The sequence below is a fragment of the Triturus cristatus genome, chromosome 4_2, assembly GCF_964204655.1.
Source record: "Triturus cristatus chromosome 4_2, aTriCri1.1, whole genome shotgun sequence".
In the NCBI taxonomy this organism is placed as follows: Eukaryota; Metazoa; Chordata; class Amphibia; order Caudata; family Salamandridae; genus Triturus; species Triturus cristatus.
The window spans coordinates 924,517,020-924,532,494 of NC_140586.1; the positions used below are offsets into that span (position 1 = coordinate 924,517,020).

At 46.3% G+C, this 15,475-nt stretch overlaps 1 protein-coding gene across 2 annotated transcripts in view; it reads left to right on the forward strand.

Moving 5' to 3' along the window:
- Positions 1-15,475, forward strand: part of LOC146835421 (complement factor B-like) — a 687,940-nt gene that overhangs the window by 154,339 nt on the left and 518,126 nt on the right. The window contains exon 7 of one of the 2 annotated variants that reach the window (XM_085602982.1): positions 11,121-11,262. The exons of the other annotated variant lie outside the window; for it this stretch is intronic. Within the exon in view, the coding sequence (XP_085459108.1) occupies positions 11,121-11,262 (142 nt within the window). The remainder of the gene's footprint in view (positions 1-11,120; positions 11,263-15,475) is intronic. 2 annotated transcript variants of the gene reach the window in all.

Below are 15,475 nucleotides of genomic sequence, written 5' to 3' on the forward strand. Positions count from 1 at the left end.
ATCAAGCGCCTTGAAACCTAAAGCGGTTAGCAAGGGTTCTTTCTCTGAGCAATCCATTTCTGCTGCCTCGATTGGCCCTTCCATTTGCTGTATTGGTCGAGTGTCTGAATAATCCCATTGTAGCTGTTTACTCACAGGCCGTTTCTTGCTATCTTTCTTTTTTTTTTTTTTTTGCTGCCCCTAGTACTTTTCTTCCTCTGAGTTACTTGAACTGGGTCGCCGGAAGAGGTGCTGTCTGACTCTGAAAACCCCTCGCTAGTGGTAGATGTATCTCCTTTCGCAGTTGGGTCTGATTCATCTGTTAGAGAGAAGGAGTGATCCTCCATGCCATCAGGAGACAGCTCCCTTCTAGGCTGCCGACCCATTTTTAGGAGGTCACCACCCATCAGAAGCTCACACATTTCCTCCCCTAGTTGTTCTCTGAGCTGTGTGTCGTCCCCCAATGTTACCTCTTTAGCCACCTCCACCTCTAGCAGTTCTTGGCACCCAATACCACCTTCATTCTCCCCTTCTTCAGGGTTTACTATCTTGAGGGCCGCTATTTCTATAGCAGAGTTGTTTGGTAAGAGGGCATCCCCAAGCTCACTGACCCCTAGCCCCTCCACAGGTGGGTCATCTGATTGTGATTGAATTGTTGTTAATATAGGTGCTTGAGTCTTACTTGTACTTTCTGTAGCCACTAGGTTGGAGAACATGGCCATCAATGTGGGCTGAGCAGGATCTTCCTCCTGTTGCTTTCCCGGTTTCACTGCAGTTTTCTTGTTTCCAGGTTTTCCTGGAAGCACGTTGTGGTTTGGTTTCAAGGGAACTCCCAGCTCCACTCGTATTAGCAGCTCCCGCAGATGCAAGAGCGCTACAGAGGGAACCCGCCGCTCTGGCCCTTACGGTTTCCCCGCTCCTGGCTGCCATACTTTCTCCGACAGCCCTTCGGAGGCGCCCAACCAGAGCACCTCTCGTCAACCTGCGGCAGGAATACGCCGCCGCGAGCTGCCACACAACTTGCAGCAGTGCCAGCAAAACGTCCACCACACAGCTCGCCTCACTCGTCCTCAATAGTGGCAGTCATAGTAATCGCTCGTCAAAACACCGCTCAATCCGGGTGAGACGTCAGGCTACGGCAGTCAATTACACGCCATCTTGCCTCCTCAGAGAAAGAACCCTCGCTAACCACGATATTCAGTACTATTCAACAAATGCAAGAAGAAGTGAGAGCAGATGGACGCAGAGCTAGGGTGGCAAACAAAAATGTGCAAGCAGGGATCCGGAAGATAAACAAGAAGTGTGGGGAAATAGCGGAAAGATTAACAACGGTAGAGACACGGACGGAGATTCTGGAAGGAGAGATTGAAACCCTAAAGGAGCAGAAGGTCGGCCAGGGAGGTGCTCTGACGGATGTCATGATCAAACTGGAAGAGCAGGAAAATAGACAGCGGAGAAATAACCTACGCTTCCTGGGGATAGCGGAAGGGGTGGAAGGGAGCAACCCAAGATTATACATTGTAAACCTATTGAAAAATACATTCCCTGAGCAAGTAAAGTTGGACTGGGATTGTGACATCCAACGCGCACATTGGGTCCCCCTAACGTTGAAGAAGCAACCTCAAGAGCGTCCAAGAGCCTTTTTGGTATTTTTGGGAAATTTTTTATTGAGACAACTTGTTTACGACCAAGCCCGACCTACCTCGCCAAAAACGTATGATGGAGTTTCTTTTTTTGTCAAACCAGACTTTGCCCATGCAACAGTCGAACGTCGATGGAGGCTAAGACAGCTAATGACTCCATTCCAGAAAGCAAGGGCAGAGGTCTACCTACAAAATCCAGCGAGACTGAAAGTGAAATATAAAGGGACTTCTCACATGTTTGTCTCAGAGATTCTAGCACAAGAGTACCTGAATGAAATAGTAAAATCAGAAAAAGCAGGGGGGGCTTCGAAGAATTGAGGAAGTGTTATCTCAAGGCATATGAAAAGTACTCTAGAGTTTTCGCTAATGATTGAGTTGTGAGGTATAATGGGTGGATGGTGGGGTAGTACATTAGACGCACATCATTCAGGTTATGCCTGATTGCCTAGGTATGTGAGGGGGTCGGGGTGGAAATTGGGATGGTGAGTGAGAGCGGGGGCACTGGGGGTGGAATGTGGGAGGTATATTGAAAAGATTTGGAGTGGGTTCAGGGGTCGGGACAACGGAATGGGATGACGTAAGAAATGAGACTGGGATAAATACGTTATTTGATGAAGGAAAGCTAAAAAAAGTTTTTGATGACTAAGTTAAGGATTGCAACGATTAATATCTGTGGACTTAATTATCTAAAAAAGAGATAAATGGTATCCCAAGGGCTTTGACTATTACAAGCAGACATAGTCTGCCTTCAAGAAACGCATGTAGAAGGGAGCCAAAAAGATCTGTTAAAACAGTTAGGATATGGTATCGTAGGAGCAACAACTCAAGGCTCGCGTACTAGGGGGGTAGCAATTCTGGCCAGTAATACATTTTTAAATTTTGCCTCAGTGAAAGCTGACACGTTGGGTCGCTGGGTTATTGCTAGTTGTAGTACCCCTGGGTTTAAGTTTACTTTATGCTCCATTTATGGTAGTAATGTTGATGATCCGGCCTTACTGGGCTGGGTATCGAATGAGCTGGCACATTGGCAGTTGCCAATAATTATGTGCGGGGACTTCAACATTAACTTGGACAGTGGGTGGGGGGCAGGATGAATTATATACAGGTAAAAAACCAAAAGTGTATCAGGGTTTAGTTACTATGTGTCAAGAACATGGAATTAGTGATGTCTGGGTGGAATTAAGGTCAAAGGACCAAGACTTTACATATTATTCTGCGCTTCACCAGAAACATGTAAGACTAGATGATTTTTTGCCTCGCAATCGGTCAGACAGAGAAGCTTGATTGAAATAGATCCCAGATTTCTCTCAGATCACAATCCGCTGATAATCAAAGTCCTGGGAGAGAATGAACAGGAGAAAACCGTCTCATCTTGGACGTTCGAAAGAGCGTTACTTGTGGATGAAGGCTATGTGGAACATATGAAGAGATGGATTCCGGAATTCCTGGGGAGGAACCTCGGTTCTGCACCCCTTGGCATAGTCTGGGATACTTTAAAAGCTGGGATACGGGGGAAACAATGCACTATGCATTAGGAAAGAATAAGAAGGAATAAAAGGAGCGTCTCATCATATTACAAACTAACTTGGTCAAGACTGAAGCTGACTTAATTAAAGACATAAATCAGGAATAGGGGAGAAACTCCTGAAAAAAGTGGTTGACAAAGCAACAATGCGCCAAGAAGAGATGTGTGAGTGTAGTGAAAAGATGGGTCATCTTCGTGCGGTTTGGACAAGACAAGAAGCTACCAAAAATGAAATTAAAGCCATAAGGGACCCATTGGTAGGTTGGAGGGTAGAGGGAAAGGAGATTATGGCTGCCTTATGTAATTTCCATCGGTCTCTTTATATGGAAGAAAAGGGAGATGAAAGGCAGAGGGAGGAGTTAATAGGGGAGTATCTGGATCATCCTCCTGAAGTGATACTAACAAATGAAGAGAGGAGTCAGCTAGATCAACCATTAGTGTGGAATGAGGTAGCTGACGCTATGTCTGGCTTACCAAGAGGGAAAGCTACGGGGCCGGATCTGATTCCCACTGAATTTTATAAGACATTTCAGGAGCAATTGAGAAAAGTTATGGGGTCCTTGTTTGTACAAATTATGGAGGGGATAAGCCCGCCAGCCTCATGAGCAATGGCAAAGATCATTATTTTCTGAAGAAAAACAAGCCTTGTGAGGAGTTAGGGTCGTATCGACCTATAACCCTCATTAACGGGGATGTGAAAATTTATTTTAAGAGCCTGGCCTCCCGATTGTCACTAGTAATCGATAAAATTGTCTCCCAGAGACAACATGGTTTTATTCCGAGAAGAGGTACCATAGAACATATTAGAAAAATCATCACACTCTTTGATGTGAGACAGGTGGCAGGAGTCCCTATGGCTGCAATTTTTTTAGACGCCGAGAAGGCATTTGATAGGGTCTCCTGGCAATTTCCCTGGGCCTCTTTGATTTGGAAAGGGATTGGGGAATCGTTTATTAGAGCAGTGAAGGCCTTATATAAAGATCCGGAGGCGAGGGTGTGGGTTAATGGGGGACTGACCAATCCATTTAAAATAACAAGAGGAACACGGCAAGGGTGCCCCTGCTCCCCGTTATTGTTTGCGATTTACATCGATCCTTTCCTGAAATGTCTGGAATACTCAACAGATAATGCCCCCGCTATTTGATGTAGTACATGAAGAAAAGGTATTGGCATGTGCTGACGATGTGGCATTAGTTACATCACATCCCGAACTGGCAATGAAAACAATTCAAAAGGAGGCCCAGAGATTTGGCCTAGTATCTGGCTATGCCCTGAATAGGGATAAATCACAAATTGTGGTCGACGAATTTGCTCCAAGTTTGGATAAAAGGGTTGTTAAGAAGACCACATATTTGGGGGTGGTGATATCTGCAGAGATTGATGGGATCGTTAAAGAAAATCTGATCCATGTGCTGGTGAAATGAAAAAAGCACTTAAAAGAATGGACAATTTGCACTTAGCATTGCGGTGCAATATTATTAAGTTGGTATGTTTTCCCAAGGTTTTATATTTTTTAAGAGCAATCCCCTTGATTTTTATGAACTCTTGGTTTAAAAAGTTTGAAAGCATCTTTGCACAGTTTATTTGGGCGTATTCTAGACCCAGAAGAGCAATGAAATATTTATTCTTACCTAAAGATCGTGGTGGTTTGGCCCGACCTGACCTTAAACTATACGGGTGGGATCCTCTATCCAACACTATACATCCTTTTTAAATGCCAGACCTGACAGTGAGATTTCTAGGGATTGCTTCCCGTACGCACAAGGCGTAAAGTAATAATCCCAAATGCTCTCTGTGCGGTAGTGTGGGCGAGCAGTTGAGGCTTATCCGAGGGTAGTGATAAGCATTTGTTGTACACAGAGTTTGATAGATGAGGCATATTCTCAAGAAGAAACTCGAAACCAATTTAGAAAAATAACATAGTTTTATACAATTTTAGACACCAAGACCATCCATATTAGGTAAGTACCTTCTGAGTTCTGAATTTTTGCAGGTAAGCAAAAATACTTAAATAACGTTTTTGAGGCATGAGCCTCGAACACGGTAATGCTATCCTATGGCAGAAACATTCACTGCATAGGTTCACTTGCAAAGGACTTGCAGGACTGTTCCTCTGTACTTAAGGTAAGTAGGAACCAAGGCCCAAGACAGCACCAACGATTCATCTGCCCTGGGAAGTCTGGGTGGCAGCTTCAAGCACTGCTCATTGAAGTCAATGGGGGACAGGACCTGTAAAGAAAGGCTGCAAGTGAGGACTGGGGGACCAGTCCGGCACAAACCCAAAGTGGGGCTTGGCTCTTGAGGGCCTCAAAACCACAGAAACACCATCACTTTCAATGGAGTCGGGCTGGGGGGCTCATGTGCATCGGGTCGGCAAGTTTGAGGCTCTCACGGTTCTCGACTCACCTGCAGAAGACTTCGAAGAAACACAGCAAAACAACTTCGGCGTGGAGCTGGCCTCTGTCGCAGTCCCTTGACATGCAGGTATGTTTTGACTGTGGTGGCGTTCGGACTGAACACAAACAAGCCTTGGTGCTTGCAACAGGCTTCGTTATTCCAGGTGTTGGTGCATGGTGGCTCCTGGGGTCCCTCATTTCTATACTTGGAGGGGGAGACAGATCTGACCTCCTGGAGCACCGTGACCTCTTCCTGGGTGGCTGCTGTGTCGGTGGACCCAGTGGTCAGCAGATTGGTGGACCAGACATCACGATTGGTGGCTGCAGGAAAGTGGCTCCTCTATTCCAAGGGAGATGGTCATTGGTTGGCGAAGTGCTGGGAGGCCTCTGTGGCTTTGGAGGATGCACAGCTGCAGGACGTGTTGAGTCTTTACGACTGTCGGGACTGAAGCAGGCATGCAGGGTTTGGCACCAAAGTCCACAGCTACTCCACAGTTCTCGCGTCTTTGGCTCTTCTTTGTCTTTCTTCTTGTACTCAGACGAATCTAAGCTCCTGGTATCAGGAGGCCCCCCTAAATACTCAATTTAGGGGCGTTGAGAGTGAAGGGCAGTAGACCCTTGGGGTCACTACACCCCCTATATAACTACTTCCTGTGGGGAGTGGGCATAACCCTGTCTCAGAATTCCTAATTTCACCAAAAAACAAGATGGTGGAACCCTTTCTTTGTGGGGCACAACAGGCAGCCTACGTTAGGGGTGTGACTAGCCTGGTGGCAGAACAAGTCCCCTAGCATAGCTAATTGCCACCTGTCCTGGTGCCAATTGGGCCACAGGGTAGGGGGTGGCATCTCCCTGGTCTCAGGGAAGCCGGGTCGCATATCAAAGGCAGCAGGGGCTTTGAAGCCCCTGGCCTTGATATGCTAAATCACTACTCATCCTTCCTCCGACCAGGCATTGTTTCTGACCTCAGAGAGCGCTGCTTGTCACCTCCAGGGGGTCAGAAACCTGTCTGTGGTGGCTGGCTGGTCGCTACCAGTCAGCCAGCACACTAGAAGACTAGTAGGGTTCAGTGGGCACATCTAAGGTGCCCTCTGGGTGCATGTCAGAAGAAATCCAATACTAGCATCAGTATGGCTTTGTCAAGATGAGGTGTTCGATAACAAACACCATAGGTTTCAGTGAAGCCCTTAAGTAACTGGTATCTCATAATGACCAGTGCCCAGTACATATACTTAAGATGGCTTATGTTATGTTATGGTATGTTATGTTATGTTATTTATTCTTTTATATAGCGCAACGGTTACTCAAAAAGAGTGTCCCGGCGCTTTTAGGTAAGGGAAACAGATTTCAGAAAAACACAACACGGCTAAAAACAAGATAAAAGATAAACAAAAAACAAGCAACTGAGAGACCTATTGAGAAAACAGCCAGGTTTTGAGACCTCTTCTAAAATCAAGGAGAGTGAAAGCCCCCCTCAGAGGGAGCGGTAGTGCGTTCCACATCTGTGGGGCCAACAGACTGAAAGAGCGGCCCCCCAGGCGAGCCCTCTTCACACGCGGAACAGCCGCCAAGAGTAGAGATTCTGACCTCAACGCGCGAGTCGGATGGTAAAAGGTCAGTCTCTTTTGAAGATGTTTAGCTCCCACCGCATGGAGCGCCTTGTAGGCCAGGGTCAAAGCCTTAAAGGCAATCCGTTTGCGGATGGGTAGCCAGTGTAACGCCACCAACAACCCAGAGGCGCTGGCCCGTCTACTTAGGCCAAAGATGGCCCTGGCCGCCGCGTTCTGTACAACTTGAAGCCTTTGTAGCAGGTACTCTGGCAGGCCCAGGTAAAGAATGTTGGCATAATCCAACCTGGGGCCTATCAGAGCCTGCACCGTCATCCTCCTGTGCTCCTCTGATAAGAGAGGCAAGAACCTCCGCAGCATTTTTAAGAGGCCGAAGCAAGTGCCGGTTACCCCCATGATCTTTTCACTTGTACCATCCAGCAATTGAACTGGACATGCAGATATGCCCTCACATGTAATATAATGCATCCTGCCTCAGGGCTACAAGGCCTGCTGTAGGGGTGACTTACATATATTACAGGCAGTGACTGTGGCATAGCACACAGTGAGTGTGCCATGTGGTATTTTCACTCATGGGTTTGTACCATGACAGAGTCTGCAATGGCAGGATGCATGCAATTTGCATAGGGTCCCTTAGGGTGGCATAATACATGTTATAGCCCTTAGGGACCCTCTTTGGTAACCATGCCATAGGTACCAGGGGTACCATTTACTAGGGACTTAGAGGGGTGCCAAAGTGTATGCCAATTTGATGAGTTGACCTTGTTTTAGAGAAAGAGCAGTGGCACTGACACTATCCTCTGATAAGCCTAACCTGCTGAGCACATTACCACAAAAGAGAGCATTTGGGATGATTACATTAACCCTGTAAACCAATATGGGTCACCTGTGCTATCTGCATAACGTACCCCTCCATTTGGTACACTACATAGATAGCCAGCTTCCAAAACCGGCTCAAGGGGGTGAATATTATTTAATTTCCTAACCAGTCATGGACCACCTGAGGAAGTTTTGTAGACCATCAGGAGTCTGCAGACCAGATGTTAATAAACTGTGACTTACAGTATGATACAATAGAATGTATAAAGTGCACAGTGACCAGCGGTTTCCTGGTGCTGGGACTAGCATGGTAAAGAGGGTCAGCAGGGGGAGAGTTAGAAGAGACGAGATTTGAGCATTTTACGAAAGGCTTGTGTAGAGTATTCCCGTCCAATGCACTGGAGGAAGTTGGCCGGCACACAAACATCCAAGTTGTGAGGTGAAACCGTTCAAACAAATTGCTCAGGAATTGAGTTGTGAGGAAGGTTTTGCTTAGGTGTGTTGGTTTATTAATTGTACCAGATGTTTTAAGAGCTAAGGTGCCTGATCTTGCTTCTTAGGGCCACATTGGAATGCCATCTATGTAACGCAGGGTGAGGAGGGACTCTTGGTAGCCTGGTGTTTTCAAGGCAGTGTGAGCATATATACAAGTTTGTGAATTTTGTTTTTTTAGCAAAGAACATACAAGCATGCCTTTGATTTAACTGACTACATGTTCAAGAGGCCAGAGGTTAAATTCGTAGATAATGCCAATACCCATGTGGTCATAGAATGTTATGATGCAGCGTTCCAAAGAGAATGAGTTCCTTCCTAATTGGTGATTGGCCAAATCTTGAGCTCTGCACAAATGAGAGTATTTTTAGAGTATTGTAGCATTGAGCATATTATATAATTAATATCTCATCCCAGGAGCTATTATTTAGAACTCCTGGAATGAGTAGAGCGCATCAAGAGACTTCTAAAGGATCAGCTACAGTGAGCCTCAGTAAATGGAGTGACTTGGAAATAGGTTTTAAATGATATGTTATGAACCATTAGGACTACACCACAAATGAGTACGGACACATCACCTTTGGTGTTGTTAAGTGGTAGAGATCCAGGATACAAATTAAAGTATGCATGGTTGTGGGAAAGGTGGTGAAGATAAATTAAAGAAAGTTGTTGATGTGAGCAACAGAGTACAAGGGCAGTATGCAGGGAAATATAAAGTAAAGATAAAAGTGTGTGAAGTAAATTTGGAGAGGATTAAAAACCAGGTCTTTACAAATGTGAATGGAAGTTTTCAGCACCGATGCACCTGTATGCGTATGTGTGAAAGGCGTAAGTACCACAAAGTTGTTATTAAAGATGGCTGAAACGAATCAGTAATGCTGTCGTAAAGCCACACGTGACAAGGGTTCTGCTGTAAAACAAGGACATTAGTTATCTAAAGGTACTACTGATGTTGGATATTCCAGGAGGAAGCATCGCCTTCCTACATATTTGGAAGATTCTGTCACAATGTGATATATTTTATTTACCCCTGTGAGCCTTCACGAAGGAATTCAGGGGCATATTAACAACGAGGCGATAAAAAATTATCGCCGCTTTTGCGGCCGTTTTCGGCCGAAAAGCGGCGATAATTTTATCGCATTATTTACAAGGACACGCTATCGCGTGTTTCCTTGAATCAGCTCCTGTTTAGTTCACGCCTCACTTTGCATCTCTAATGAGATGCAAAGTAGGCGTTCCCTGCAAAAACTAAGGGAAAATTATCTCTAACTGCCCTACTCCGTATTTACAATACGGCCCAGGACACCCTTAGCGACGTAAAATACAGCGTTAACCACTGTTATCGCCGGTATTTTACGTCTGCTAATTTACATGACTACCCTATCTATGACATGGGAGGTGGATTCAGTGGCTGAATCCACATCTCCCTATCATCAAGGTTTCTTCTATCGCTGCGGGAATATCGCTGGTTTACCAGCGATATTCCCGCATAACGCCACTTTTGATGTAAAATGTATCGCCCTGGAGTAACGCGTTGTTAATAACGCGTTATCCATGCGATAAATTACAGCGATAGGCAGCGATAAATATAAAAGCGCTAAGCGCGCTTTGCGATATTTATCGCCGTCTGTTGCTGATATGCCCCTCAGTTTTCAGAGCTTATCTCATTAATGATTATTTATTACATTTGTTTTGAGTTTTGTACGCTGAAGGGTGTGTAGCGTATTGCTATCCACTGTACTTCGACTAGTGCTTACTTTAGTTCTTATGAGATGTTCCGGTGTTTGAATGCCAGTGTTCCCAGCTCTAGTAATTGCTGTACCATGTGTCTCCAGTAAATACTACGAGGCAGATTTACAAGGCCCTTGCGCCACATTTGCGTCGTTTTTAACATGGGAAAAGTGACGCAAAAGTGGCGCAAGCGGCTTGTAAATCTGCCCCTACATGTCTTGGCATGCGGATCGTTTCAGCTAGGAGAGTAGGGGCAGAGGGTATATCGCCCGGAAGCAAGGAATATATAAGAGCAAAAGCAAAAGTGAAATTGAAAATTTCTGGAAATGTGAAGGAATTAAAAATTTGCGGCTAAAATTGAAGTTCAAACCTCAGCTTGACTCATGGGAGCAGCTCAAGTACAGCATCTAGCATGGACGATTGATGGCTTCAATCGAAGCAGAGGTTGGTGCTGACAAAAAGAGAGCCTGCACTATTAGCCAAAGAGGCAAGGTGATGCACTGGACTCTAGCATCTCGGTTCATCTGTTAGAAATAAAACCACATTTGGAAAAGCTCCAAGCTTCACATTTAAATTTCGATTTTTGTTATTTTCTTTGTTTATGAATAACATTAAGTATTTTATTATTTGCATATTTTTTTATGTATAGTTGATTTCTCTATTTCTATGTACTGGTTTGAGGTTAGATTCGTTAGAATTGCTGAGGATGGGGCCCCTCACTTCTATTGAGAGTCAGTGAGGGTCCACATAAGTCAAAAGGTTAAGAGCTGCTGGACTACAATATTAGAAGAAACACCAATTAAGTTACTAATCATAAAAGAAGCAAATTTGTGGAAATGGGGATATACGAAAACCCAACGATCATTGACTGTGAATGTGCCTACGCTAGCTGTGTTTTTTTAACCCTGGACAGATAGGTTTGGGACTGCAGGTCATTTCAGTGATGTGTCCTTTCTTCCTTCGGTAGATCTCCACCTATGACGACATCACGCCAAAGTACGCAATCATCACCTATGCCACAGACCCCAAGACACTAGTTGCCCTGGAAGACGACGCGGCCGCTGATGCTTCCAGGGTCATCGAACTGCTGCAGGCGCTTGATTACAGTGGTGAGTGGTTGACACAGTTCTTTCACGATGCCGCAGGCAGGACCTAAAAAATGAGGAGCTTAGTACCCCCAGGGGCACCCCGCTTTCCCCCTCCCCCAAATTAGGTTACCCAATGACACACAAGAAACAGTTGTAAGTGGGTAACAAATGCTGCAGGTTTATTACATAATTCCAAGATATGTAATGGGTGGGTTATCTTACGGGCGATCCAAGGGCAGGCAACCATCTGGGTCGCCTGCCCGCCTGATGAGCCGGGCGCGATGCCCGCAAGTGCTGCCCTCCAGGTGATTCTTTCTACGATCACGTGCCGTTGGTAGTTCTACTCACGCCCCCCCTCTCGGGGCGGAGCGTCGCATAGCAAGCCCCCGGTTGTTCAGGCCCACAACCGCCCGCAGGAATAGCGGGGCACCGACACGGCTTCCGGGACCTCTCTGGAGGCTCCTCGTTTTGGCTCAGGCACCCCCTTGGTGCCGCGCAGAGGTACTCTTTGTACCGGCCTGCTTCCAGATCGCCCTGTAACTCTGCCTGCAACGAAAAGGAAAACATTACAATGCTCAGAAACCCCCCCCCACAACCACGCCTACGCCGGGTAAGCGGTAGGGAGGGAAAAGGCGAGGTGGGCGACAAAAGAGGTCGCCAGTGAGGGTGGGGGAAGGCTAAATAGCCTCCCCCTCACACCTGGGCCAGGAAGTGACACGCATTGCGCGTCACTTCCGGCCCTGACAACGGAGGGGGGCTCCAGTCTGTGTCCCCGCCCCCCCCGGAGGGAGGGGGTGGGGAGGAGTGACCGGGGCCCCGGGGCCACTAAGGCGCCGACCGCCGAGTGGCCCCCTGCGGGGGCCGCAGTCAGCGACAAAGGTGGGGTGTGCACGCGCTTTCTGCTCACTTAAGGCACGTTGGTATTATGGAACGCGCTGCAGACACTTGCACAGACCCCTCTTATATAGATCACTCGGCGGCACATATAGCGCTGGCACCATCCTAGAAGGGCGTTCTCTTATTTCCATGAGGGCGTGGCCCCCATGCAAATGAGGGAACGCTTTGCCTCTCTATTCATGCCGTCTTACAGACGCGGCCGCAGAGTCAAAGCAGCCTTCAGTGAGAGCACAGGCTGTGCACCACAAAGAGAATGCTCCTTGAAAGGGGCAAAAAGAGGTCCCAGGCATCCTGCTGCAAATGGGACGCAGTCACTTGCTGAACCTGCCTACAGAGCTATCTCTGTCCCCTTTGTAATGTAGATCAGATTGCTGCCTATAAAGACAAGCATTGGAAATGCAATTGGTCTCACATTTATTGGAGTTGGAGCTACTGGCATTGCAAATGGCAATGTTTTTTACTAAAGTTTTATGGAGTTTATGTATGTGGTGTGTTGTTGAATTATTGGAATTGAGCTTGATTAATTAGTTGTATAATTGTGTGGAGTGGATTTGTGTATTGGAATTATGTGGCATGGTGTGTTGTGGAATTAAGTGGATAGTAATTATGTGGTATTGAGTGTATTGGAAATATGTGGAGTGGGATTGTGTGTTTTGGAGTGTAATTATGTGCAATGGTATTTTTTGTTGTGCGGTGGTATGTAGTTGAGTTTAATGATGTGGTGTGCTGTTGAGGGCTGCCTTCCATGGCACACAAACGCCTATAAATAATATTTGGAAAATTACATCATACATGATGTAAACAGCCAAACATTAATGCACTTAGTAAGGATATGCCCTCCCCAGCTTAATACAACAAAGAACTCTGTTGTGTGTCTTTTTTTGTAGAACTTTCTACAGTATACTCATTACTTAGTGAGTCGCATAGTGCCGCTGGGTAACAAGCATGCCCCCAGTAAAGTATGCAATGCTGTGGGCAGGCAGTATGTCCGCTGTGTTACCTACAATGAAAGGGAACCATATGCAGTTCGTAGGTTCTCAATGCCATAAGAAGGGCATGGGTGCCTCTTCGTAGAAAGAAATGTGAACAAAATGCTAGGCTCGTTGCCATTGTGGCTTCACTGGCACCTGGGCATATGCACGCCCTGCTGTGGCATGTGTTTAATGAACAGGTGTGCCTCTCAAATAGTGCTGTGAACAGGGCGCTTTCAGCTAGTGGGGCGAGGAGAGGGCAATCCATGCTGTAGCATTAATATGCACACAGCATTTTATATAGAATTAGTGTCCACATGAGGCTGTTGTTGAATAAACAAATAATATAGCTCGTGTGACAAAATGCGCTCGAGAGAAAAACACATGCCAAATGTATTAAAAACATGCCACAAGTAGATAAATGGACCCCTCAATTTCACCAGATGCACAAATAAACAACTTATCTGGATTTTAAAGTTCTCAAAAGAGACTCCAAAGAACTACAACACCCAGCATGCAATAGTGACAGTGCTAAGAATCCGGTTCAGTCCTTGTGGAAACAACATCACAAACAAAAGCCCATGCATGTCAATGAAACAATGCCCAGTATACCAGTAAAACTTATTAAAGTGCCAACCGTGTCAAATATACTGACTGGACGCAGTATATTCAGACAAGATAACTTGAGGGAACATAGTACTTGAAAGCTGCAACAGAAAACAGCGTGTGCAAGATGTAAAGCAATATGCCATCTGAAATGAAAATATGAGTGCTCTCGGGATTAAACGAGTGATGATGAATACCTGAACCACTGATCAGGGGACCGCTTCAAAAGCGAACTAGGAGAAGTAAACAGACATGAGAATATGGATGGATCTCTGCATAACGTCCAGTATACAAGGTTAAAAAATACGAACGTATATTTTTTAGCATATGTAATGTAAGAAATAAATTAGAGGTGCTATTGAAATAGTGCAGTATATCAACTCCGCCCCTCAGCTAACCATATAAACACATCTGGAAACCTAATTGGATGCAGCCTGCGATGGATACCCCAGAATATTGTCCTGAATCACAGACAACCAACAGCACTGGAAGTTTATGCTACTGACATACATTGCAGAACACCAATGCCAATTACATACAATGAAAGAGGGATATGGATGTTAAAAAGGCTTCAGAAAGGTTAGCTCCCCAGGATAATACCCTTCAGGGCACGTGGGGAGAGCCTATATGCACCATAGGTAGTGAGAAGGATAGGCACCAAGAGTAGAGGGTAGAGGCAGGGGCGACAGTGCAGAAGTACGCTGGTGTATATAGGATTACAACAAACAAATGATGGACAGAATGCTGACAATGCAGACATTCTCCCCCAGTCAAGAGATCTGGGTTAAATCCATTGTTCTTTTGCCCACTACGCCACCCCAGTTTAGACATGGCAATATGCAAATCAGTCTTGACCCTGTGCCTCATGGGAACAGTCCAGCCCGAAATGCCAAGCCATGTCTTCCCTGGACCGGAATCAAGCATCCTAGGACCGGTTTCTGGCTATCAGCCGTCATCAGCCAGGATAGCTTGACTCCAGTGGCAAAGTGAGCAAGGGACTCCCGTCTGGGCATACCCATCCCACTTAGGGCAAAAAGCGTTAAAACAAACAAATGATAGACGGAATGCTGACAATGCAGACATTCTCCCCCAGTCAAGAGATCTGGGTTAAATCCATCGTTCTTTTGCCCACTACGCCACCCCAGTTTCGACATGGCCATATGCAAATCAGTCTTGAGCCTGTGCCTCATGGGAACAGTCCAGCCCGAACTGCCAAGCCATGTCTTCACTGGAGTCAAGCTATCCTGGCTGATGACGGCTGATAGCCAGAAACCGGTCCTAGGATGCTTGATTCCGGTCCAGGGAAGACATGGCTTGGCAGTTCGGGCTGGACTGTTCCCATGAGGCACAGGGTCAAGACTGATTTGCATATGGCCATGTCTGAACTGGGGTGGCGTAGTGGGCAAAAGAACGATGGATTTAACCCAGATCTCTTGACTGGGGGAGAATGTCTGCATTGTCAGCATTCCGTCCATCATTTGTTTGTTGTAACGCTTTTCGCCCTAAGTGGGATGGGTATTCCCAGACGTGGGACCCGTGCTCACTACGCCACTGGAGTCAAGCTATCCTGGCTGATGACAGCTGATAGCCAGAAACCGGTCCTAGGATGCTTGATTCCGGTCCAGGGAAGACATGGCTTGGCAGTTCGGGCTGGACTGTTCCCATGAGGCACAGGGTCAAGACTGATTTGCATATGGCCAGGTCTGAACTGGGGTGGCGTAGTGGGCAAAAGAACGATGGATTTAACCCAGATCTCTTCA